The sequence below is a fragment of the Styela clava genome, chromosome 13 (genome assembly GCF_964204865.1).
Source record: "Styela clava chromosome 13, kaStyClav1.hap1.2, whole genome shotgun sequence".
Classification (NCBI taxonomy): domain Eukaryota; kingdom Metazoa; phylum Chordata; class Ascidiacea; order Stolidobranchia; family Styelidae; genus Styela; species Styela clava.
The window spans coordinates 18,450,676-18,476,485 of record NC_135262.1 but is presented as its reverse complement, the minus strand read 5'-3'; the positions used below and the strand labels follow the sequence as shown (position 1 = coordinate 18,476,485).

The 25,810-nt window shown below is 33.1% G+C and overlaps 2 protein-coding genes and 1 long non-coding RNA gene across 4 annotated transcripts in view; 1 reads left to right on the top strand and 2 right to left on the bottom strand.

The window, feature by feature from the left end:
* LOC120332328 (uncharacterized) overlaps window positions 1-24,495 on the top strand; it is a 29,244-nt gene extending 4,749 nt beyond the window's left edge. The window contains exons 6-19 of the mRNA XM_039399552.2: window positions 181-286; window positions 835-946; window positions 1,053-1,160; window positions 1,365-1,425; window positions 3,692-3,774; window positions 15,795-15,912; window positions 16,587-16,708; window positions 17,659-17,764; window positions 18,259-18,455; window positions 19,059-19,199; window positions 20,303-20,507; window positions 20,852-20,926; window positions 21,266-23,033; window positions 23,308-24,495. Of these exons, the coding sequence (XP_039255486.2) occupies window positions 181-286; window positions 835-946; window positions 1,053-1,160; window positions 1,365-1,425; window positions 3,692-3,774; window positions 15,795-15,912; window positions 16,587-16,708; window positions 17,659-17,764; window positions 18,259-18,455; window positions 19,059-19,199; window positions 20,303-20,507; window positions 20,852-20,926; window positions 21,266-23,033; window positions 23,308-23,429 (3,324 nt within the window). The 3' untranslated portion in view covers window positions 23,430-24,495. The remainder of the gene's footprint in view (window positions 1-180; window positions 287-834; window positions 947-1,052; window positions 1,161-1,364; window positions 1,426-3,691; window positions 3,775-15,794; window positions 15,913-16,586; window positions 16,709-17,658; window positions 17,765-18,258; window positions 18,456-19,058; window positions 19,200-20,302; window positions 20,508-20,851; window positions 20,927-21,265; window positions 23,034-23,307) is intronic.
* On the bottom strand, window positions 3,781-5,355 carry LOC144431427 (uncharacterized). The gene is made up of 2 exons (XR_013479997.1): window positions 5,081-5,355; window positions 3,781-4,794 (listed from the first exon to the last, which is right to left on the bottom strand). It is a non-coding gene; the product is annotated as an uncharacterized LOC144431427 (long non-coding RNA).
* Window positions 7,963-12,905, bottom strand: LOC120332337 (small integral membrane protein 18-like). 2 transcript variants are annotated; one of them, XM_078119544.1, is made up of 3 exons: window positions 12,567-12,905; window positions 9,885-11,777; window positions 7,963-8,824 (listed from the first exon to the last, which is right to left on the bottom strand). In XM_078119544.1, the coding sequence occupies exons 2-3, from the start codon at window positions 10,073-10,075 to the stop codon at window positions 8,752-8,754; spliced, it is 264 nt and encodes an 87-aa protein (XP_077975670.1). In that variant the 5' UTR covers window positions 10,076-11,777; window positions 12,567-12,905; the 3' UTR covers window positions 7,963-8,751. The 2 variants fall into 2 exon arrangements, with proteins under 2 accessions (XP_077975670.1, XP_039255498.2); XM_039399564.2 differs by lacking the exon at window positions 7,963-8,824 and having other exon boundaries at window positions 10,096-11,777; window positions 12,567-12,805.
* Window positions 24,496-25,810: the final 1,315 nt, after the last annotated feature.

The window sequence follows — 25,810 nt, the reverse complement described above, 5'->3', positions numbered from 1 at the left end:
GCGTCTCACTATACTGAAACTTTTGGGTACAATCATACACACACAAAAGTTCAATGCAATGAATTTTCTTTGTATAAGTACCATAAATAAGAAATTAATGGGTTCTGTTTATTTGGGTCACCCTGTGAGTTATGCAAAATTATGTTCATATGTTGCAAGTGTTTTTTATATCTGTTTCAGACTCATGAAGGATGTGGAATTGTGTATTGTCATAAAAGAGATGATTGTACATTAGTTGCTGGGCAACTCCTACGTAGAGGACTCATGGCTAGAGCGTATCACGCAGGTATGCAAAGTGTCTAACAGACAAACAGACAAATACCTATCAACATACTTATCGATGTAATAACTATTCTAAGTAATTCAACAGTCTTGCTGCACACTAACACAAATATATTTCTGTCTGACCAAGGTCAGACTTCCTCAGACAAAGGTACATAGTTCAACGTTACAGAAATATATTTATGATAGTGTGCACTGTGCAGCAAGACTATTGAATCACTATATAAATTCAACTTGAAACTTTCAAATCAATATTATATATAAATTGAAGTTTATAGAAATTTATGAGCTAAAAAGGATAACTTTGATTATCGACGGTATATAGCGTATTACAAAATTATAAATGTGAAAAAATAATAACATGGTTAGGAGCTCGAGCCACTGAATTTTCTTGTAGCTCTAGCTCTGACATGGTAAGCTTGGCTCCAGCTCCGGCTTCACCAAAATGTTGAAGCTCTCGGCTCCGGACTCCAGCCCGGGCTCTCCAACCCTGCCTATAATATAGTACTGTTGTCACCGACTCACCATATATCATTTATCATCATTTCACAGGTCTTAAAGACAAAGATAGAACACAAGTACAAGAAGATTGGATGAATGGAAAAATATCAATCATTGTTGCAACTATTAGTTTTGGAATGGGTGTCGACAAAGCTAATGTTAGGTAATAACAAGTACCGTAGTTGACTTCTTTACTCTTTATTTCAAATGCAAAACTGTTTCAAAAACTGGGAATAATGAAATATTTCTTTTTGTTACCCTGGATTTAGATTTGTTGCGCACTGGACAATGCCAAAATCAATGGCAAATTATTATCAAGAATCAGGTAGAGCAGGAAGAGATAATAAAACTGCATATTGTTGTTTGTACTATTCCAGGTAAGATGATATTTAATTTCTTATATTTGAAACCCATATAATAAAGTTTAATTCAGTCAAAGTTCAGTCTAGTTGTGAACATCAGCATCCAATGATGAGCTATACCTGGTAAACCGTCTTTATGATATGTGTTGTTTCGGAATGTTTTCAAGTATAATTATTGTTTCAAATTTGTTGTGCAATTAATATCTTCCTTAACTTCAGAAAAGATCGAGATCTGATGTCTTTTCTGATGCGAAATGAAGTCCAGAGAAAAAAAAATAAGGTTGGTTGATCACATGATAGGTCAATTGCATTACTTGAATTTTTTGTCGAACATGACGCCACCAAAAGGGCAAAATTCACTAAATTGTCTCAAAACAATTATTGGCATTTGTTGATTTCAAATTTGGTACATGTTCAGCACAGCTGAAGCTGAACTTACTTCCCCTAACCCCAAGGATTTTTATAATTAGGTAGTACTCACTGTAGTTAAGGCTGGGCAAAATATTCAAATAGCGAATGGAGTATTAAATTATTCGAATGGCATTTCACTATTCGAATATCGGGACCACGTGATCTGCGTCGCCTCGCTTAGACACAGAACGTCTCTGAACCGATCGTGAATTGCGCGAGAATTCACCTACAACGCTCGCTAACAGACAAAAGCGCTAAATTTGAAAAATTGTCTTCGCGTTGTGGGGTTATTTGTTTTCTTTGCGTTTCAATCGTTCATTTCAATTCCCTATTTTGCAAAACAAGGTACCGACACCGTTCCCTAAATTTAGAAACGTCCAATCAGATGAGATATTTAAAATAAATTTTAAACTCCGTATGATTGCCGTTGCATGCATGAACCAAACATAAATTTGTTTAACGAAAATTAAAAGTTGAAATAACTTTCACATTAAACCATACATAGTATAACACGAACAAGCTATGACCAGTAAAGAAATGGCAGGACATAATTCTTTTAATGTACTTTCAAATTAATTCTTCAGTGATCCCTTTCATTCTTGACCAAGTAATGTTTCGAAAATGTAAACAATTCACTCGGATATGCATGGCGGATGGAGTGTAGAAATCATAACGTGAAATCGATCGTGAATTTCGATGTAACAACGCGCACTGTCTCGTTCATGAATTGTTGTATCATCGGAAATGATTACATTCGTTATATTTTGAGCATATTTGCACCAATAAATAGGGCGTGACATTATCAAAATCGTCAAGAGAAGTAAAATTGAACTCGCAAATTCCTTAAATAAAATTATGTATTACTCGGTAACGATATTAGATATAATGATCGCGGGGTTTCTTGAAAGAAAACGTCGGAACTTGGAAGAGTTAGTTATAATTAGCGCCTGGCCATCTATTAGGCACAAAAGTACAAAAGCGCAATTTTTTTCATCAATAGGTCGCATATGTAAATTATTATTCAAGAAGCGCTGTTTATTAACGTCATCTCGTCGTATGGCCATGCAGAAATGCCTTTATTGTCGAATTATTTAGTCACTATTTTAAATCAACATTCGGGATTGACGCAATCGCAGCTTTGCGAGGTTTATCTGTAAAGTAACATAGACACCATAGAAAAGCATAGCAAAGTTAATTACGGTATTGTCTTAATAAATATCTGCATCCCGTTATTGATAATACAATTACCGTTTGCTTAATATTGTGACGGTAAATTTACAAACGTTGATAAGTGATATGAAAGCCAACGCAAATGATAAAAATTAGAATAATATTAATTTGGGTTTGAAATCAATCCTCAATGGTTTTAACAGCTGTTGCCGACGTGAACGCACGGGTAAACCCGAAATATATACTTCGATGTCCGCCGACCCGAAAGAATTAATACTTGCAAAAAACAGAAAGGACGGTAATATAGATTATATATCGCCGCAAAAACGGTCACGGTGACAAAAACAATCAGCGATTATGACGAAATTAACCAGTAAAAAAACGCTTTGTATCCGATTTTTCAATGTCTTTAATAATTTCCCAAGGGAGTATGGACTTCCCGTTGTGTATAAAAAATATTCGTTATTCGACTATTCGGTATTTGTTAAAAATATTCGAATTATTCGATTCGAAATAAATATTCGATTTTGCCCACCCTTTAACTGTGGTTGCTCACTTTGCCAGTAAAACTTCTATACCAAAACTTATTTTCCATGACCTTCCTCTTTGTGGAATTACCTATTTTCTATCTCTTTCTGTAACATGTAACAACAACCTCTATCTACCAACATCTATGTCGTGGGGGTCAGAGTATTGGTTGGTTGGTTCATTTGGTGAAAAGATGTTTTCAGTAAATCGTTCAAGAATAGAGCAAAATGGAGTTAGAAAAGGCGCAAGAATTTATGTCTCACTGCAAATGCCATGAAATCGCATTGAAAATAATGTTGAAATATTTTTTTTTTTGGGGGGGGGGGCATGGCCCTTCAGGCACCTCCCTGGCAACGCCTATGGTGTCATGAACTTCACCCTGGCTACGCCTATGGTGTCATGAAATTCACTATATTTTAATTCTTTCACTTTTCTAGTTAGGAGACTCAGCATACAAAAGATACTCTGCTACTGTGACAGGACATTTCCAATCGATGGTTAAATATTGTGAAAATATCAAGTAAGACTTTTTTCATTCAAATGTATTACATTATAAGGTTAGCTTTTCAATATGACAAAAGTGAGTAATGAGCAAAAATGAGTAATCATACAAAGCATTACAACAATAAAATAAAATCTTCACTCTCGCTACAACATTCTTTCATTATATGCATGTGAATCTACGGGTGCAGAAGCATAGAACAAGCATAAGTTGGCCCAGCAGAAACCGCAAATTAAAATTAAAATTGAATTTCATATTGATTTAGATAATTTTACCTCACAAAAGCAATTATCAAAGTTGTAGTCAATCATCATTGCAATTACAATTAGAATTTTCAACCTGTGCTTAGCAAGTTGTATCAATGTAATCGTTTACTTTATATGGTCACGATTTTTAGAGTGACTCACACTTTTTCGATTAAATAAAATACTCAAAAGGTTTTACAATTACTTTATTATAAAACTTTCAAGTATCAATGTTATATTATTACAAGTTGCAAGTTATTTATCCAATATTAAACTTGTTATACATATTTCTGCGATGCATCCCTTGTAGACATAGCTCGGAAATTTTAAATGTGAAAAATAATTAGATTGTTAGGTGCTGGAGTTTCTGATAATCCAGACTCCAGCTCCATGCTCTGACTACCAACCCTTGTTATAATAAACATAATCTCATTTAGAAATATTCAAATCGGAGTATTCTGATTCAAATCAGTTGAAACAAAAACATTCAACGCTTTTATCACTAGGTTTGAATTTTGCTGAGCTATTGATAGAAATGCTCATTGCATACACGTAGAGAACAAAATAAAAGGTTGAAAGCACCTTACAGGTGAATGACAAAAAGTAATAGAAATGTCGGAGGAGGTTCACTAACACAGTATTTGATTCTGTGTATCATCTTGTCTATAGTCTTAAACAGTTTTTCATTAGATTTCCTCAAACCTTTCATCAGATATTTTACCAATCATATTTTCATAGTTTTGTTTCAATTACATCTGTCTGGTTTGATCGTGGTGGCTTCTTTCTGGATGAACTGCAAGAAAAATAAATTTCAGATTTCAGTGATTTGGTACTGAAAAGTGGGCAAGATTTTGTGCTTGTTTTCACAATTTTAAATGATGGTCAAACAATAAGGTATATGTTTTTCATAACCTAACTCCATTATTCATGGTTGCTTTGAGTAATTGTTTCAAGAAGAGCGTTGTCATTACAGTAGAATACTGCAGGAAAAACTAGGGTACTACACAGGTTCTTTATTATTAATTTCATGCCAAGTCGTTAACATTAATGTTATAATATGGTATTAATTTTCCACTTACCTCATCCAACAGCATTCAAAAAATCCAAAGATAAATGTGAAACCAATTAGAAATATTATTGTAATGATAAATACAATTATAATAACAAAGAATCCAGTGCTGAAATCATCTTTGAAAGGTTTTATATTCTGAATATCTTCAATTGAGATTCCTGCAACATCCGTTAGTATGTTTTTACTGGACATCTTTGATCTCTGCAGGATTTCCTAGATGTGTCTGAGTTCTTGCTGTGGCAAGCTTCTATGTTCTAAATTTTATCACTATTATCTTGTTGTACTACTGTAAAGAAGAAAAGAATTCATTACATCTGCATTTATGGTTTGAATCTTTCAATCATGGTTTTGCTTCTGGCAAAAATGCTTGTTACTTTTCCTACATACACACTATATAGTTATATAGTACTATATAGTTTCTCTGCGTGCCCTTTCTGGAGCAACTAGTCCCCTAATGTGTGAGTAAAAAGCATGTTATTGTAGTTTTAAAATCTCAATGTTCTTGGCCTAAATATAGATAATTTGGAACTTGTAAATCTGTGAGCTTTAACTTTTAGAAAACTTGTCAGGTATTGTGTAGAATTTAGAAGTAATTTAGTTAGTGGATTTATTACACCACTTAGGAGTGGCCTATTCACTTTTTATATACTGAAAGTCTAATCTATCTCTTCTTTTGTGCTTCAAAATGTGTAGAGAATTGGTAATGGCACTTTGATAACTCACACTTCCCAAGTTGTGCAGGCAGCATCTGTATCCCTAACTGCTTCTACTACAAGGGATATGGAAACATTCCTCTCTAAAACTATCGGTATTTCTATATGATGTAACTTTAAAATCCATATCGAATTTGTTTGATTTCTCAAAGCATAAATTGTTATGTTAACGATTGTACACTAGTTTTCAGCTAGCACTAATTCAACTGAATGAGCGGTAATTTTAATTATTTTGATCTCAATAAATTACTAATCCTGAAATCAACTTCTTTGCCGATCATACAAAACCCTGTTATGTTTCTGATTTCATATACTAAGCCTTTGTAACCATTGTCTCATTCTTCTTTGTTTATTGTTCTTAATTGATTTGATTATCATTTTCAACTTACATTCAATAACAAGGTTCTTTCTAAACAATGCTTTAGAGATATTCGATTGTCTGAGGATTGATGGATCCACTATTCAGCATTGACTGTTATTTTACCTTATGACAACGTTATTATTATGAAACCTTTCTTATTAAATTACGTCCCAACTATAGATTGCTTCATGTGCACAGATACCTTTTTATTGCGCTTGATTCTTCACTACTCTAGTACACAATGGTATTGAAGCAGTACTGATCAATCTACAAACTGATCTCATCCTGAATTATTAATTTTCACCCACACACAACCAGTCAGTCTTTTACTTAAAATATTTATATTGCCAAGCATTGGCCAAAAAAGGAAACGTAGTAATGCACACTACCTCGATCACTGTACATCTGAAAATAAGATTGTTACAATCCTACACAATAACATGAGAAATTACTATCAAAAGTATCCGAATACCTATAATTGATTGATAAAAATCAGAAGCTAACGAATTTGAAGTCTGAAGTTTTTTACGTACATGTAGGATTAAATACCTTTGTGCTGTGAGGCTAAAACAACAAGAAGTGTTTTCATGATCACCAATGCACTCGCCACTACGAGCTTACGTACTCATTGGAAGTATAGAACATTTAATGGCCTAGATCCAGCACACTATGACAACAAGAATTAGTTTCAAGTACTTCAACTTATGATTAATATTGGGGTGGTTTTGATTAAATGCAGATTGTTGTGGTTACCTTTTACACATGATTCGGTTTTTCAATTTCACCGATGAGTATTATTTCCAGTAATATGTTTACTGTAGTTTATATTTCATTATTCTGTGTTATTTTTTCATCTATTATTTTGCACGCATCGACACATGGCACCGTATTGTATTAAATAGATACCAGATTACGTTTAGAACATCTGGCATATTTAGAAATAATCATTTTCAGGTGCTCCCGAAGTATGCGAACCAAGATGGCGGACATCGGAACGTAACATGGGTAACAGGTTAGGGTTAGGCGATATTTTTTTTCCAATTTTCCCTATTTTAGTCCTATTATCAGTTTGAAGACTAGCCAAGAGCCTTCCGTAGTATTTATACCTAAAATTATGGCCTAACCCTAACCTAGTACACTTATTACATTCCGATGTCCGCCATCTTGGTTCGCATACTTCGGGAGCCCCCATTTTCATTTAAAAATGTTTTCTCATTGGGTGAAGAGGTGTCCTCCTGAAATTAAACTCGATTGTCGTAATTATTTTGTCAATAATCAGTAATAAGGAACATTCATATAAATAATATATATTAAAGTTGTATAGATGAAAAATTACCTTAGGAGTCTCATGAAGTACATTATTTTCATTCCTGAAGGTAGATAGATACCTAAACAACATGCAATGCACTGGCATTTTTAGGTGCTTCAGAAGTATGTGTACCACTATGAAGGTAATTAATTTCGTTTGCTTACTTTTCATCAAGTTGTTTATAGGGACTAAAGCCTATGGACAGGGGTATATTCACTTGGCTAACACAAACAGTCCTGAACTCGTAATAGAACTAAAATAAGGAAAATCGGAATGAAATTATGACCTAACCTAACCTGGTACACATACTACGAGAGTACCCATTTTTATGCAGTATTTATAGACCATTCGATAAGGTAACTATTCACATTTTAGACCTGAACTGTTAACTGGATTTGAGTTAGTGGTCACAGTCTGATTAAACCGTCTTATTGTTTTTTTTCTTTCTTACTTGATAAATATGAAGAATATGCTATATCCTGTACTAATTAAGAGCCAATCATCTATCCATACATTCAAAATAGGACTCCTATATTCATTCATTTATTCAATATATAGAAAAAGCAGACTCTTATTGAAAATAGCAGTATCAAAAATTAGTACGTGTCATATTTCATATATAATCATTCTCATGCTGTCAACGTACTAAACAACAAATATAGAAAATATGATGTTGATGATGACAGTAATTGATTGCAATAAATATGATGTAAATCTACAAAACTAGTTTTGTTTCAAATAATAGGTACTATATACATAGGTTGGTGTACACTAGTAAAATCAATGCTGTTAGAAATAGTGACAAGTGGCATACTGTAAATTTAATTTCAAGTTGTCATATTTTCCCTCGTTGACTTATTATATTTTATTTTTATTTGAAATGATTTTTCATGAACACGAAGATAATTGCAAATATCCCAATTCCCGAGAATAAAAGAAATTATTTGAAATGCATAATTATTTTTTCAAAACAGTGGCTGTATGGGCTTGTATGTATGCTATTGAAATGTCAAGTGATCCACAAAATGAATTTTTAATAATAATACGCTATTATTCAAAAATGACTTGATTTGACTATCGTTTAATTGTAGTCAATAAAGTTTTTATACTCATGTTCTCAAAATACTTCCTTTTGTAAAATTTAATTTTATTTCGAAATTCAACGACATTGATAAAGTAATCTATTTATATCTAAATTCAATGAAAAAAAAATCTAAATTCTAAAAAATTGCTACAAGAATTATGATTATAAACATGGTGATTGATTGTCTTCTAAGGTAACACTGCAATATCTGTCAATGTCTTTTTCTATCTAGTTCAATTTCTTCTTCTCCGTTTTTGATTCTATTTTTCTTCCTTCTTCCACAACTGAAAGAAAATGAATAATGATTTGATTAGTAATATGATCAGTGCATTTTGTTTGAATGAACTAAGACACTGTATTATTTTAAGAATTACCCTGAATTAAACAGCAATCAGGGAACAATTCGGAATATTTTCATATAATATAACTGTTGCTGGAATATGTTTGACTTTGTTTTGGCATTGAAGGCTTCCAAAAATATATGTATGTATGTCTGTGATTTTCTGAGTTAATCGAGGAAGTTATTGCCTCCATACATGGTATTTGGTTGGGAGCATTGAAAAATAATAAGATTCGCCTAACCCCAAAATATATCAATATTTCATTGGATCATATCACGTAGATACCCAGTGAAAAAGTATTTTGTACACCAATCTCATACAATGAAGGATTTGTGATGAAATATAGCATTGTTTAATTTCATTTGACTGAAAGAGCTAAATTGAAGTAATTATAAAAAAAACATCATTTCAGGCATAACGTGGTGACCCCAAAACCGAACCCAGGTTATTTTGGAACATATTCTAGAGCAGTGGTTCTTAAGCGGTGGTTCGCGTCCCACAAGGGAGCGTAGACAATTTTTTGAGGGGCAGTGTAAATTGAAATATTTGTTAGATTTGATCTTGCCCACCTTGTTTTGGATATTTCCATTTCTTGATCTTGGATATTTACGTTCATCCACATGTTTTCTACTTGTTTTTTGAACGCAACATACTTTCGCCTTACTATTTGTTATTTGTAGCTTTGTTAGCTAGTTAATTTTAAGGTGGGGCGCGAGACTTGACCCATTCTAAAAAGGCTTAAATAGTTTGAGAACCACTGTTTTAGAGAGAACGTAACTGTTGTGCAAAGTGTCCTAAATAATTGAAACTTCTGGGTGCAATCCTACATAAATTAAATAAATTCTCCCCTTCATTTTTCTATAATTAAGAAATTGTGGATTTTGTTTTTGGGGTCACTCTGTATTATAGCCCAGCTATCACCTACAAACTGGAAATCTCACTTATTTTGAGATTTAATTTTAAGTTCCTACCTTTGCTGTTAGAAGTATGTAAAACCACTCACCAACAGCAGAGACATTCCAAAAATGAGTAAAGAAATGCCCATGCCATGAGGAAAGCTACAGTTCCAATGAATGCCATGAAGATCACGAACCAGGCTATGCTATAGTTGTCTTTAAATGGCTCAATTTTGGCAATGTCATCAATTGAAAAGCCGACCACATCTTCAACTTGCTGTTGTATATTAGAACTCATTTTGTTAATTTTTAAATTTATCTGGATATATAAACAATATTGTCAAATACTCATAAAACAGAAACCTTCATTTTAACTGGCAATAATGTTGTAATTCAATGAACAAGGGACATGAAAAATTATGCTTTTTCCGAATTGAAAAAATGAAATCATTTTTTCAGTATTTCTAAACTAAATTTAATTTACCAAAATTCTGATACAGAAAAAATTTTCAAGAAATAATGTGAATCTTTCAAACTTTGGAATCTGTGACACAATTTATCCTTGGCCCTTGTGTACTACATGCGTCTCCATGCTCAGTTTTATCAGGTTCATATTTGTATAGTAAGGCAAGAAATGCAACAAACATCTAATCAACTCTAGAAATAATATAAATCCAATCAGCACAGTGGAAGGCATAATAGGATGGCTTATCCAGAAAACTGAAAATCAAACTATTGTGGAATTCGATTGGTAACTCAGACTTTGAAAAATGATAATAGGAATCATTTGAAAAAAAATTCCCTACACTAAATCGTGCTCAAAATAACAACATAAAAAGATAAGGCAAGCATATATTAGTCATTCAATGTAAACGATTGGAATATAAAAATTTTTGAATCACAGTACGAAGAAAATCTTGGAAATGCAACATAATCTGGCATAAACAGCACACAGTGGACATACTTTCTTTGGGGCTTGAAAAATTTCATCTGGCAATTTTGCCCTTATGAAGAGCTATCAAAAAATGAAGATTGCAACCTGCAATCTAATGTGAATCATATATTCCCTTCTGCATATACTAATGCACTACTATGTATTCTATTATATTTTATGGCTTGGGACTAGAAAAAGATATAAAGACACACAATAACCAGCCATACCATAACTTTCTAAATAATATATCAACTATACAAATATAATGCATTGTTTCTATCAATGTAGAATTTCAGGTACATCAGTTATATCAGTATACAATGAGTTTTTGATTATACAATATAGATAAGGTCATGTCAAAGGCACATAAAATAATGGTAGTCTCAGGACTCCAATATGAAAAAAGCTACAATTTGTTTACAAGATATTTTCGAATTTTTTTATCAAGCTGAATAAAACCAATGAACTGTAGGGTACTGTTCAGAAATAAAATGAATCGAATGTTTTATTACTAAGTGTTATTAAAATATACACCAATACAATACAATGAATTACATCAATCTGAATAGTTATAAAAAAAAATAAGGCATATAATGAAAAACGTGGCAAGTTGAACGCGACAAGATAAACAGCTTACATGCATGAAATGTGTGTGAGTGTAAGATTAGAGGCAAGATTTAACAATTCATACAAATATTTTATATATTGTCTGTACCATATATGGTTGAAAAGTACCAAATTGACAAAAAATTGTGTACATTACTCGAAAAGTTATGAAATAAAAACAGGGAAATATTGAAGTACGGTAGATAATTTAAAGTCAGATCCTCGTAGACTGTAGATTATACAATCAACGTGTCTAATTAAAGTTAAATGAAACTTTGTGTTTTCAAAAAATTCTCTTGATTTAAATTTTTTAGTTGCTAACGCTTGACAAATCTATATTTTTTATGAGCATATTTCTACCAGGCAAGATCTTCCATTTCCACTTTTTCTTTTCCAGATGGCTCCACTTTATTGTTTTTCTTCATCTTTGGTGATTTAGGTTTAGACTTTCTGGATGTTGCTAGAAAGAATTGATTCAATATTTATATTATTGTTTATTTACTTGTGTAATAATGTGCTGGCTTCATAATTTTATGCAGTTTTTCAATAAAGGATGTCTTTAAAAAACTTATCATTCGACTTTATAATAAATCTTTTCATCTTGTAAAGAGACTTGGACCAGCCCACAAGTAAGAGGTCTTATAGACTAGTGAGTCATGCACCTTGTCATATATAGGATATAGCAGGGTTTCCCAAACTTTTTGGGCCGCGGACCCCTATTTGTGAATCATAGTTTTGATGGACCCCCATCCTATGCAAAAGGCATTAAATTTTTTTTGCCTTTTCTGACAGCAATGGATATACGTCCGCAACGCTTAACAAAAAAGACGCGATGGCTTTTGGATTGAAATCAGTTATTATTAAAGATCGATCTGACTCTTTTCATATCGATACGACCCCAGTTTGAGACACTCTGGGCTATAGGGTGTAAAATGACCTGCTGTAGTGCTTGAATGGTTAGACTTACCTGTGATGGCATTGCAGGTCAAAATCTTTGGTTCAAATCTCATGCTAACTACGTTACCCAGGGTCTAACTCTACGCAATGCCGCATCTGAGTTTCAAATCTTCACAAAATAAAATATCTTCTCATGTATCAGTGTATGTGCAGAGCCTTGTTCAGAATGGAGGGCAAAATTTAAAATCAATAAAATGATTTAATGAATTTTTTAAATAGTCAAGGTTATTGGCTATTGCTATTTGTATTATTATTTAGTAAAAGCGAAAATATGTTTAAAAATTCAACTTACTTGTCAAGCATGGACAACAGCATTCGCAGAAAGAATACAAGAACGCAACCGCAATCAATATCAGAATAGTTGCCCCAAATGTTGCAAATATACTGAAAGATACAATGCTGTATATATCCGTGAATGGATCCGCATTGAGAAGGTCATCAAGATCAAATCCAACTATACTCTCAAAAGATGTCATGTTATATTTAATAATTTGTCGAAAATCTAAAATCTGTAATAAAATTTTTTTATAGTTATTCTAGCTAGGATTAGTTTTTTCTTGTGCTTTATTTTTACTATTCTTATTCAACCAATGACATTTCAAATCAAGTTTTTGATCTGGTGTAGCCAGTTTTATTCTTTGAAATTCCATCAACTGATATTTATGGACGATGTTTACTACTACCACTCTTTTTCTTTCTCACATTTGCTAAGCGGTTCCCAATTCAGTACACATTCAATCAGGTATACTAAACTAGTTAGTTGCTCAGCTTCTCATATTGCTTAGGACCTCTTGAGTATCGTTTTTGTATTGAGGACAACATTACAACCCAAATTTTCTGATTACTAACAAATGATCTTGTTCAAATCATAATGATTTGTTTAAATCACTTCCGGTTTCATAAATACTATTATGTGAAAAACTGTTCACAAACCTTGACTAGGTTCCCAACACTGATTCTTGTTTAAAAATTTGATATAACCACAATCTTTTTTTCTCTCTTCCCTTTGTTAAAATGTGGTTTTTGGCTGTATTGCTATTAAAGGTTGAAGTAAGGTAAAGTGTAGTCTAACTGAAGCTTAAGCAAATTGGTACCGTACAAAATCTTTGTATTTTACAAGTTTCACAGTTAGGCAATAGAGTGGTTATCTAAAGTAGTTGATGAAGTTTATATCGAGCCTAATATTCATTTATCCAATACATTTCAACATAATAAAATAATAACACCAAAAATATTAAGAATATGCTGATATGTTTGATAGAACAGAACCATATTTTTAATTGTGAACGTTCTTTTAATATTATGTTTATGAATCAATGTTTCGTCATTTTTGATGATATTATTTTAAGACATTAAGCTTGATTTCTGCCTGACCTTCCATCTTTCTGTCGAAACATATTCTGATTGTATATTAATTCATAGGCTCATCTTCTGACTACTGACTAGTACACTTTCTATAATTTTTAACATATTAATAATCATTTAAATTATGATTCCCATTTTGTTGATGAGCTATGGATTACCACTTGTCCACTTGATTATACCTTTATATTCACCCATCATAGCTCTTCAACGTAACTGAATGGAGAATGTTCGCATATTACAAAACACTCTTGTTTTGATATGTTTATCGAGCATACCATGGTATCTTTCACTATTTCCATACATTCAGAGAAAAGCCCTTTTTCATTCTTGACAAATTTTAACTGGTGGACCATCAATGTTCAATACTTTGTTGGTCATTTATTTCAGATCCATGCTTGGTTGACTATATCCTTCCTTAAACTAAAGCAAACAAGGCTTTGTTGTTAATACACTCGTAAAATGAATACTCTTCCTTCTCTCAATAAAGAGAGCAAATATTTCTCTTTTGATGAGAGAATGACGAACAATGAAAGATCTCCAATTGCTTTATTTTTGTTCCATTTCACCCATTGTCCTAGTTTAATGAAGGTTAACAAGTAGTCTTTGTCTTCTATATAATAGGGTCTTTTTCTATGTAGCCTAAACTGATAAGATATGATTTTTTTTAGGAATGAGGAATTTTACGGCGTTGGGGCAATGGCCTTAGTGGTTAAACTGTTAGACTTAACTATGTAGGTATTGGAGTTTTATTAAAAAATCTTTTGTTCAAATCTCATACCCTGTACCCAGGATGTACTGAATTGGATAGTTAATGTCCAACTGGGAAAATTTCCAACTTCCTAAATTTTATCATCTCTTTACTTATCAGTGCATTCTTATACCGTGGTGTATAAAATGTATTGTAAAAAAGAATGTGTAATAACAGTAATAGTACTCCGATAATCAAAAAACCTAAAAGGTATAATTAGATATTCGAACCTTGGGTGTCGCTGCTTCATAACCTGCTTCTGTTCCCCGCAGCTTCCCTTCCCCAGTGAAATTTGTATTCAACATTATTTCTTTAAACTTGGCATGTTATCTTTTTACTGGATGGAAAAAATAAACTTGACTGTGACTAAGTAAAACAATATGTACTAGCTCTGTAAATTAATATGAAGCAAATATTTGTTGCTTGTATAGCAACTTTTCACGTTGTTCCGATCTGTTTTCTACTTCTCATAAATTTTCTATTAAAAATAAGTTTCACATTGCTTCATCCCTGTTACCTTTAGCATTCAAATAAAAAGGAAAACTACTGGATTCCTGGTGAATCATAGTCTTGCGCTCTGAAACGTGCCTTTTCTGTTGAATATTTTTGTATCTTCGGAAAAGCATTTTCTAACACTCAAATCCTAATAATTTTGATACAAGCTTGTAGTAAATCAACATAAACATTTGTAGCATGTTGCACTAAAAATGTTGCTTGCATTCCGCTGAAACTTTATTGTCAGAAAGCAATCCCAGCCCAAAAACATTTTGTAGTAATCTAGATATTTTTGATTATATCTAGATCAGGGTGGTCCAAACCCAGGCCCGCGGGCCACATGTGGCCCTCAGTCTCATTACCTGTGACCCGCGTCGCATTCGAAGAAAGATCAATAAATCGCATTTGGTGTTGTTTCGTCGTAAAATTAACCAGAAAATTATTTCGACATATTGTTACATCACTAATGTCACTGAATTGACTAGTGTTATGGCTAGCTGAGGCAACTAGCGAAGTTTAATGATGTGCTTGGCTAGCCTAAATTGTTAACTGGCTTTTTATCTTTTTGGTAGGAAATATATTATGCTAACAATTTTGGCATCATATAGAACTAAAAATCAAATGCTGATTCTGTTAGCCTAGGTTGGCTTGATAAATGGCAAACACTGACCAATAAGTTTGCACAATAAAAGTGTTTGTTTTGTATTGCACTGTTTACCCATTCTTGGCACTATTGTGGCCCGCGAATATTGCAAAAATATTTTTGTGGCCCCCGGAAACCGACTACCTTGGACCACCCTGATCTAGATTTTACATAAATTGCTATAAACTGCGTTTGATGTCTTATTAACATTGTGAACATTTTTAAAGCATGAGAGCGAATCTTTATTAATAATAATAATTTACTTTTAGTTGTCGCCATGAATCGATTTCACTATTCTTTGGCAATAAAGCACCTGAATGTAATTCTATGTGTGATCATTGTCATGATTTGAAAGCATTCAAGAAACATCATGATGATTTTCAGAAGGTATAGAAGTTTTTGATCACCTTGTGCGCTTGTGTTCTTTATTTTGATTAAATTGAAAAACATGGCTGAATGAGGTTAACATGATGAAATATACGGAATTTTTATAACTAGATAACTTTGTGAAAGGTGACCCCAAAAAAACAGATTATTCCATAGTTACTTACGATAATCTATGAAAATGAAAGAAACTCATTAAACGCTTGAAGTTCTGTTTGTGTATGATGGTACCCTAAAGTTTCTGTAATCTAGGGCGCTTCGCACAAAACTCATGCTCTCTCTGGAACAGTGGTTTTCAAACGTTTTAAGCCTGCACCCCCTTTTTGGAATTTGTCAAGTCTCGTGCCCCTGCTCAAAATTAGCTAGCTAACAATAACAGATAGTAAGGCGAAAGTATGTTTTATTCAAAAAACACTTCGAAAATATGTGGATGGAACGTAAATATCCAAATTAAAGAAATGTGAATATTAAAAAAAAAGACGGGCAAACAAATATTTTTATTTTTAATGAGCTCCCCGTGAGGGGGGGTTTCCCACTGTTTGAGAACAACTGCTCTGGAATATGGTCCAAAATGACCAGAATTTTGTTTTTTTGGGTCACTGTGTTTTCACTTTATGCAGAATATTGAACATTTTTCGTGCAGTTATTTTTTTAATTTTTTGTTTGTTATATTCCAGACACAATTATCCAGTGTTGGTCGTACTCGCATGGGAGAAAAAACTGAAAAAATCGCATGTCCTACAGGAAATTTTGATCCAGATTTGTATGCAGGAGGAAAGAAAGGATTTGGCTTTGATAGGTTTGTAGATTTGGAATTGTTCATCCATTGCTAGTAATATTATGGTGATAATGGGATAGTTCAATGACATGTTTGTTGGGGACAATTTGTCACAAAGGTTGCATACCTAATATGGCTCTCAGATACCGGTACATATATGTAGTTGCTGATTAAATGCTTTCTATGTCACAATGTGAAATTTAAAAGACAGGGGTTATGGGGATAGTCTTAAATAGTCTGTAACTATCCGACACCACATAATTTTATGTCATTTTAGATCAGAACAAGGTCTGAGTTTGGATTAAACTTGCAAGCATTCATTAAATATAATCTAATGTTTTTTTGTTTATCAGCACATCAGTTTTTAGATCACTTTCATTTCGGCTTAGTTGTGTACTGTATTGTGAAAAATATGAGCTAGGCAATTTTTGATTATGGAATTTTTGGTAAATTTAATTGTTAATAGTTTACCACCAGTGATTCAGTTCTATAATACGGTCCAGGATTTTCATATTTATCCCAGGGGAGAGGAAAGCCGATAAGACGACCTAATCATATGGTGAACCACGGCCCTTGTCTGGTTACCATTTCATGTCAGGTTTGGGATTAGTTTGTTATGTGTTTTCGGAAGCATGGACATGATGGTGGAGGAAGTCGTAACTGACCAGCGGTTACGTGAACCACCCTACGGCGGCGAGGAGTTCAGCAATCCTCTTGCACATAACCATCACTGCATGGGATTCAAACCTGCGAACCCACGCAGAGTAATCAGAGGTGCGGTGGTGAGCGTATTCCCAACACTTAGCACGATGAGCCACACAGCCGCAAGTTTTACTTGTAATACAATGTTTTTGACTGTTTTTACAACTGCTTTTTATCTATATTCTATAGCTTTTTGGTTTTCAGTGGTCACTTACTTTTCACTTATTTATTTTTACGTTTCAAGCTGTCAAAGTCTGTTACATTTACAGAACAGTAGAAGATGACTGGGGAGAAGGAGGTTCTGGAGGTGGCAGTAATGATATTACTTCAAAGGATTGGTCTGAATTTTTCAAAGAACAGTTTTCCATGAGAAAGGTAAATAATAACTTTCTTTAACAGTGAGAGCAATTATTTTTTGAATTATAGCCAAGTCAAAATGTCATTATTTTGAATGTGGAAATAGAAGTGATTTTGTTGCTATTTCCTACAGCATGATTGTTATCTTGAACAATGATAGTAAAAACTATGCTATTTCATTATCATTTAAAACACTTCTGATTTCAAGTTCTATATGGTTTTACTGCTCTGTTCTCAATTCTTTTTATGGTTAAATTGCTCTCTTCTCAATTTTCAACAAATGGTAATTAATCGGAATGGATTGATATTTAGATTTGATATAGAATCATGTTATTTTCAACGAGTCCTTTTCAATTTTTTTTACATTATATACATTGACCTCTACAAAGTACAAACCATCTAGTTTGAATTATATAATTAGATTCCTCATATCCATGGCCATGGCTAAATTTTGACTTGACATGACTTGTCCCATCCCTAATAATTAATTAATAGTGTTTATTTTTATTTAGAGCGCTACACAAACCAAAACTCAAAGGAAACGTTCCAAAGAATCTGATGAAGACTGGCCTGATGATTGTCCACTGATTAAACCAGAAAGCAACAGACTTCCGAAATGTACCTGGAAGATTAGGAAAGGATGTTACGACAGACTTCACGTTACTTTGACGAGTAATTACGAAGCAACTCAAGGAAAGTCAGATGCAAGGTGATTTATTTTAGTTTCAAATAAAGAATGAGAATCAATATTGAAATACTGCTTTGTTCTAGGTCTGATATTTGTAAATTCTAGCGACATAATAGTGTGGATTTTGTACGGTATTGGAAATTTATCTTTTTGACAATTCTTACGAATGTGTCCTATTAAAAATATAATTTATTTGAATATGGCGTATTAAAACTATGTTATATAGAATTATATTGCAATATTTAGTTTTTAGGAATAACATAATCTCTTTCCACGAAATAATAAGTATAATATGAGCTTTCGTTAGATCATAGTCTAACTTCTTCAGACAAAAGAAGATATGGCTTGATAAACAGCGAATAAATGTTTGCTATGATCTAACGAAATCTCATAAATAAACTTACTATTTCGTGGAAAGAGATTATGTTATGCCTATTTAGTTTTTACTCAACTATTTTCCAAGTTTAAACAAGCAAGATTCAATTGGGACTGAAATCTCTAGGCACATTGACTTCGATATTAAGAAAATGATCGTTTTGTTATGGACCATAACTTTTTATGATATGTTTGTAAACACAGGATTTCATTGGATATTTAAATAATCTCAATAATCTGTATTTTAAGTGATTGGGAATCTCATTGTGCTGCAGCAGATCTGGAATTTGAAATATTTTCAACCGCTAAAAATTTGATGATTTATCGAGCTCATGTTGTAAGAAAAGTAAATGAAATTAGAAAGATGACAACAGAAAAGAAATTACACGAGTAATGCTTGTATATTGTTTCTCAATGTTTCTTCTCATTGTACAATGTACTGAATGTTTTTTTTTCAAATTGACAAAAGCAGTTTTGTATGACTCATCAATATGGTATTGTTCATTGCAATGAGTTTAAGATTTACAACATCTAATGAGAATATAGCATGCTTTTTCAAAACAAGGCCATGTACAACTCGACGATTTGTAAGGAGCTATTCTATTTTTGGAAGGACAGGATTTTTTTCGGCATTGCCTACCCAATTTATTACACCCTGGGTGATACGAGAGGCATGGGACTGTAACCATTGACACTAACATAGTTAAGTCTAATACTTGAACCACTAGTCTATCACACCTACTACTGTTACATTTTAAAGCTTAACCTATCGTCTTATGTCTGTATGCAGTCTTATATACTGTTAGTGATAGTCAAAATAAGTGAATTTCAATCGGTGTTCAGCGGAACATTGGTGTTTTGCAAATTACTTTCAGGCATTCTGTGTCAAATAGTTGTTTCCAATTTTATTTTAATATTTTGGCTTTTTTTATGATGCAAAAGTCAAGGAGCACACATTTGATTCTAAGAAAAGTATGTTACTTGATAATGAACATTTCCCCTGATACAGGTTTAAAAATAAATAAAAACTGATAAATGGCTCATAAAACTAAGCCAATGTTTATTTGTCTGGGCGACTGCTCGTATTTCCATTGATACATTATTCTTAGCTTGTCATTGTAATAAAGAAGAATGCTCGGTGGGTAATGTTATAAAACCTAGCACTGTCAGAATATGGGTTCTGCTCATCCAAGCAAGCTTATACATACGGTAATATTTAAATGGAAATACAATTTTTTCAGCAAACAGCCTGTCTTAGATAATTCATATTTATATTTTGGCAATTTGCGACATGCGAGTATAAAAATCTTACAATTATAATTTTGTTCCTTTTCGTTGGATGCTTGAAAATTAATGATGTAAAAATGTTCTATGGCTTAAAAAAGATCGAAAATCACTACTTTGAATGAAGATCAGAACTACATATTCCTATAGAATTTTATTTGCAACCAGGCAAAAGTTTTTATCATACATTTACCATATTCATTATTCAGACAATTTGAAAAGTCTAAAAACGGTGATTCCAAGTCCAGATCAAAACAGTCTTGTGACTCTGAAAAGGAAGATTTCCAGCAATCAACTACTCTAAAACGTAAAAGAGCAAGTCATATGTATTCTCTCTGTGGTGTGGATAACCCAACAGGAGATGCTTTTCAAACTGCTGCTAATTTGCTAAAGGATAACAAGATGAATCAGGAAGTAGGTTGTATTTCACCATTTTTGGTTTAGTTGAATTGAAATGCAGAATGAAAATAATGAGTGAATTCGGAAGAGAAAAGTTAAAAATATAGTTCAAAATTTTTGTCAGAATTCCTTGTACAGTAATAAAACAAAAAATTTAAAAATCACCAAACTACAATGAGGAAAGTTTTATATACCGGTATCTAGAATCTGCAATAATTTAGCGTTCAAATCAATTTTTAGTGGTGAACGTAAAAATAATTTTGTTTTTGATATTTGAAAAAAAAATCGAACTTGTCATCAAGCCAAAAATCTTTTTTTGAGTATGTGCTGTTATGTAAATTTACTTTTTCTCATCACAGGAAAATTCTACATTAGAAAAATCTGCTAAATGTGAACCACCATTGAAGAAAACAGCTATCACTTTTGATGATAAGGTAGGAATGCCCAAAATGAAGCAAATTTTTGCATTTTCCTGATAATTGTGAAGAAACTTGACATTTGTATTGTCTTGATATTACATATCATGGAAGTCAAACAATGTTTGTGATCAAGAGGGATTTGACGAATTCATATAGAACATCTTACAATCGCTGATCAAATAAAGATAATCTGACCACTGGTGTCAAGACTGTACTGGTTTAAACCCGATATTAATCTAGTGCAGAACTGTCAATGTAAAATACGTATTTGTCAATCATATTAATAGTAATCACCTTTGCTTTGGCTTTTCTTTATAATGTGTTTATAAACAATATTGGCTTTTTTCTATTTAGGTGCAATGCAAATCCATCGAGAGATATATCAAGCCCAATACATCGTACAAAAAATCTTCAAAAAAACTAACTAAATCGAACCAAAATAAGTGTGATACTGTGAAAATAGCAGAAGCTCAACAAAATGTTGCTAAAGATGAGTCAGAACCGCCTTCTAAGAAACGTTTGTCATCTTCTCAAAAGCCAACTCAAACACAGAAAACAGCAATTTTAAAAACATGTGATAAAAAATCAGATGTAAGCAACAATGAGAAAAAGTTCAGCATCAGAGATTGGTTCAACAGTTCTTCAGCTAAAAAACACGAAGTCTCTAATAAATCAGAAACGAAGGAAATTGTAGATCTTACACTTTCTGATTCAGATGACTCAGATGAAGAGGAACGATTATTTGGAAGATCCACTCCAAGTCCTGTGAGTCCCATTAATATAAAAACGGAAAAACCTGATAAATTGCCAAAACGAGAAATTGAAAAAATGAGTGATAGTAGCTCTGAAGATGAGAGTGATGAGGGCCCTGTTATTGTGTCAGCGTACAATCGGTACCAAACTGGGCCTCTGATCGATTTGTCAGACTCTGAAGATGAAATTGAAAAATCTCAGTCAGAAGAAACAGATAATTTATTTACTGGAATTACATCACTGGATAAAATGTCTTCTGCCTCTAATGAGGATAGGACACCTGAAAGGGATACACCTTCATTTCTGAAGTGTTCTGATAGTAAGGAGCTTGAAAACAATAAAAGTAAAAGTGATAAGACTATATTTGAACAGATTTTAAGTGGTGATGATGAAGATTTGCAGTTTAGCACATCGTTTGTGTCCAAATCTGAGGATTCTTCAAGTGATCCGATTGATTCATCAAATGTCACGCAACCTCTTTCTCAACAACGGAAGACGTCAAGTGAAAAATCTGAGCAGATCATCAATATCACCTCAGAAAATGTGAGCCAAATATCGCCATGCAGCTTTGTTTCTACCTCTGATGATCTAACAACCCCATTTGTGAGGCCAGTTTCTGGTGATGAGCCTAAAGCGACAATAGTTACTACATCTTCGAATGATAAATTGAAAATACATCCCTTTCATGACCAGCTGACACCGAAGGTTGAATCAGAAGTAAACAATGATTCACATCCTCATTTCCTTCACACACAGCAAGAGGATTCAAAAAAGTTCAATTTTAAAAGAGAACTGAATAATAACACAGAAAGAGTTGCAATAAAAAGCGAATCTCCAGTTTCTGACACTACCATTAATAAGCCCTCTGATGCCAAAACTAGGTTCAATCTGACAGTTAGTCTTGAATGCGGACAACAAAATCAAGAAACTGCTGTTGCGTCATTTCGTAAAGCAAGTAAAGAAATTCTCAAAATCGTTGATGGGTTACCCGCCTTAAAAGCAATCTGTGAAACATCATCAACGAATGTATTTCAAGATGTTGGTAACAGAAACGATTCATCGCCTTTGCTTAAAGTGCTTGAGCAACCTGAACCACGCGAAGACTTGTCGTTCCATGACAAAGATGATCGCTTATTATACAATTTGCCAATGAAGCAGTTAGACAGCAAGGTTGATGAGCAGAGCAAACCTAAGAATGTTCCAGAAATAAAGAATGACAAAAGATTGAAAGAAATTTCTGATATTGTCATCAGATATCTTTCACCTTTTTATAAAAGAGGGTTCATCAAAAATAAAGATTTGTTTAAAAGTTTTGCAAAGAAATTAACAAATTTAATGTTGATGGAAGCCTCAATGGTTGAAAAAGATGGTATGTAAAGTATCCATTTTTAGATTAGAGATTTGAAATTATAACCATGCATATCTGAAGCATAAGCTTTTGAATGAATTTAGAATTGATATTTATTCTATTTTTTTCCAATTTAGATAATCAAATTTATTATTATTATGGCATTGTGATTTAATCATAATTTCCTGATAATCCTGTTTCCAAACAACAGTTTGCACATGATTGTGCGATAACTTTTGAATTTCTAATAGATAGCATCTAACTTTTATTATTATTCTATTTTATCTTTGTACAGAAAAAAAAATCGCAAGAGATATTGTTGACAACTTTTTCAAGCATTGCACGAAGCTTAAATCCGAAAATGATTTGGTCAAATTGGAAAACATTTTCAAAAATTTCATGAAGAGTTATGGATAAAGCATTATCTATGTTTTCAACTTACCGCCGTTATTTTTGTAGCCATATCAATAGTGAATATATACAACATTAATCCATTAAGCTAATAATTAATTGTCCAGTAGTCGCACACACAAAAATTTCGTTTATTGATCTTGTGGCATACGTTGTTCGCTTTGCACAGGCTCAGATATTGGCATGGTAACGCAAAGGAATTAGAATTACTCACACATTCTAGATTAAATTAAAAACTCGTTTCGCTGGCCGCGCATCATTCAAAATTGGCGCTTCCCTGCGGGCCGCACAAGTTTTCCTTGTGGGTGCAGGTTGCGCACCCTCGTGGTACAACATAGGTTTAGTGGCAGCAGCATGTAGAGCTATTGAGAAATTATTTTCACCTTAACTCGCTAATACCAATTTTTCCATAATGCCACATTTAGGTGAGTAACAATAATTAAAGTCCCCAAACCGTTGTCAAGAAGCTTGTTCTCACTATATGTAGGAAGAAAATATTCAATGTACCACTGTCAGTATATTTTCACTTCTAAACTCTACCACAATGGTGCCTTATTGTTTTTAAATATTGATCACTGGTATTTAGTTCACACAGGTTTACATTATGTAAGTGGCAAAGCTGGTTGAATTTTAAATTAGTGAATAATACACTGCCAAGTGCCAAAAAAAATTCGTTTTAAAAAAATTGGCCTGTAGGTCAAGGACAGTTTGTGAAATGAGATATTTTCTGTAGTTTTTGCAATTCAATTTTTGTTATTTATTAAGCTAACGGTGTTATAGCCATACTCCATACTTGACCATTTTTTACTGGGTAAGATAGTTTCTTTCATTTCTTGATTCAAGTTAATTCTTCTATTTATATGATGAATATAACACTCTTTATTTTTCACTGTGCTTTTAGTTATTATATATTGGCAATATTTTTATGTTCTGCTTCTTGAATTAATTATATGTTCGCGTGTGCGGAATGGATAAAGGTTACGGTTTTTGGTGAAGCAGGGTTTTATTTGGTAATTTTTATTCCATGCTTCCACATTTTTGCTTTTCTCGAAATTAAATGAATTTCAGTCGATTATTGGAATGTCTTGATTCGAAAGCGAAAGTACATTTCTTCGCCTTGTGGGTATGGCTTTTTGTCGTCGCGCAGGTTCGAATCCTGTGGTTGGTTAAAAATCATATGTGCGCGAGGATTGCCGCCGCAGCGTGGTTCACACAACGCTTGTCGGTTACCGCTTCTTCCATCATCAAGTCCACGTATCACAAACAAACACCTGGCTAACTAGTACCATACTCGACATTATAGGTTGGTAGTCGTGCGAAAGACCCGGTAGCCATATAAATAAGGTATGTTTGGGCTGGTTCTCCCGGGGTAAATATGAAAATCTAACCATGTGAGTACATTCGAAAAACAATAAAGTGTTAGAAGGCGAGCCTATCTTTAGATGACTTTAAAACCGTTCAAAGATAAGCGAAAACACCGAACAAGATAAGTACAGGGCAGCACTTCTTACAACTAGTATTTACTAACTATATCTGCGGCCACGTTTGTAACATGTCATTGCACTGTTATTTGATGGATGTACGTATAATGCACAACCAAAATGCAAATACGACGAATGGCATTCAAGATTTGCATATTACATGCCAGTTGGTATCTTTCTGACAATGCCAAACAGAACAATAGTGCAACAAACAAAAAGTTTATACATATATATTTATGTCGCATGTATCACGCATTTAAATAGACCAATTAGCAGATCAGTAGCCGATTATATCGGAAGTACTGTAATGCGCATGAACACATAAAATGTGACAGTGGTAAATATTCTTTTTATTTGATATTAACACAAAATTGTTTTTTAACGGAGGCAGCCGATCTACCACTGATTTACAACTCACTTCACTAGTTCAGATAGAGAGAGAAATTGTTATTACATAGTTGGGATATGAAGTATGAACCATACGTTACTTTGACACCTAACTGCACTTTCGTGGAATCCCCAAAATACCAAAACAAAGTGCGGGTTTTTTAATTTGTTGGAATTTTCATCTATTATTTGAAACAAAGATCAATAGAGAATATTTTAATAAGATTTAAAGCTAAATTTGTTGCCCGTAATCTACCCGCAGTGATAAGGAATAAGTTCAAATTATTATTAAGCCTTGGAATCGAACCAAGGTTGGTTTGTCCAATCCACACTGTCCCTTTTCCTGCTTCGGATAAAGGGTAAGCCAAGATATACAATGCAAACCAGGAACGCCTACTAGCTCTTCCGAATATTTTCAGTTTCGTTTGGACACTCGCCCACACATTATTTGATAAACCAGGATTTACATACTGCCACCGAATAATAACATACCCAAGTCATTTGAAACGTGCCGTATTC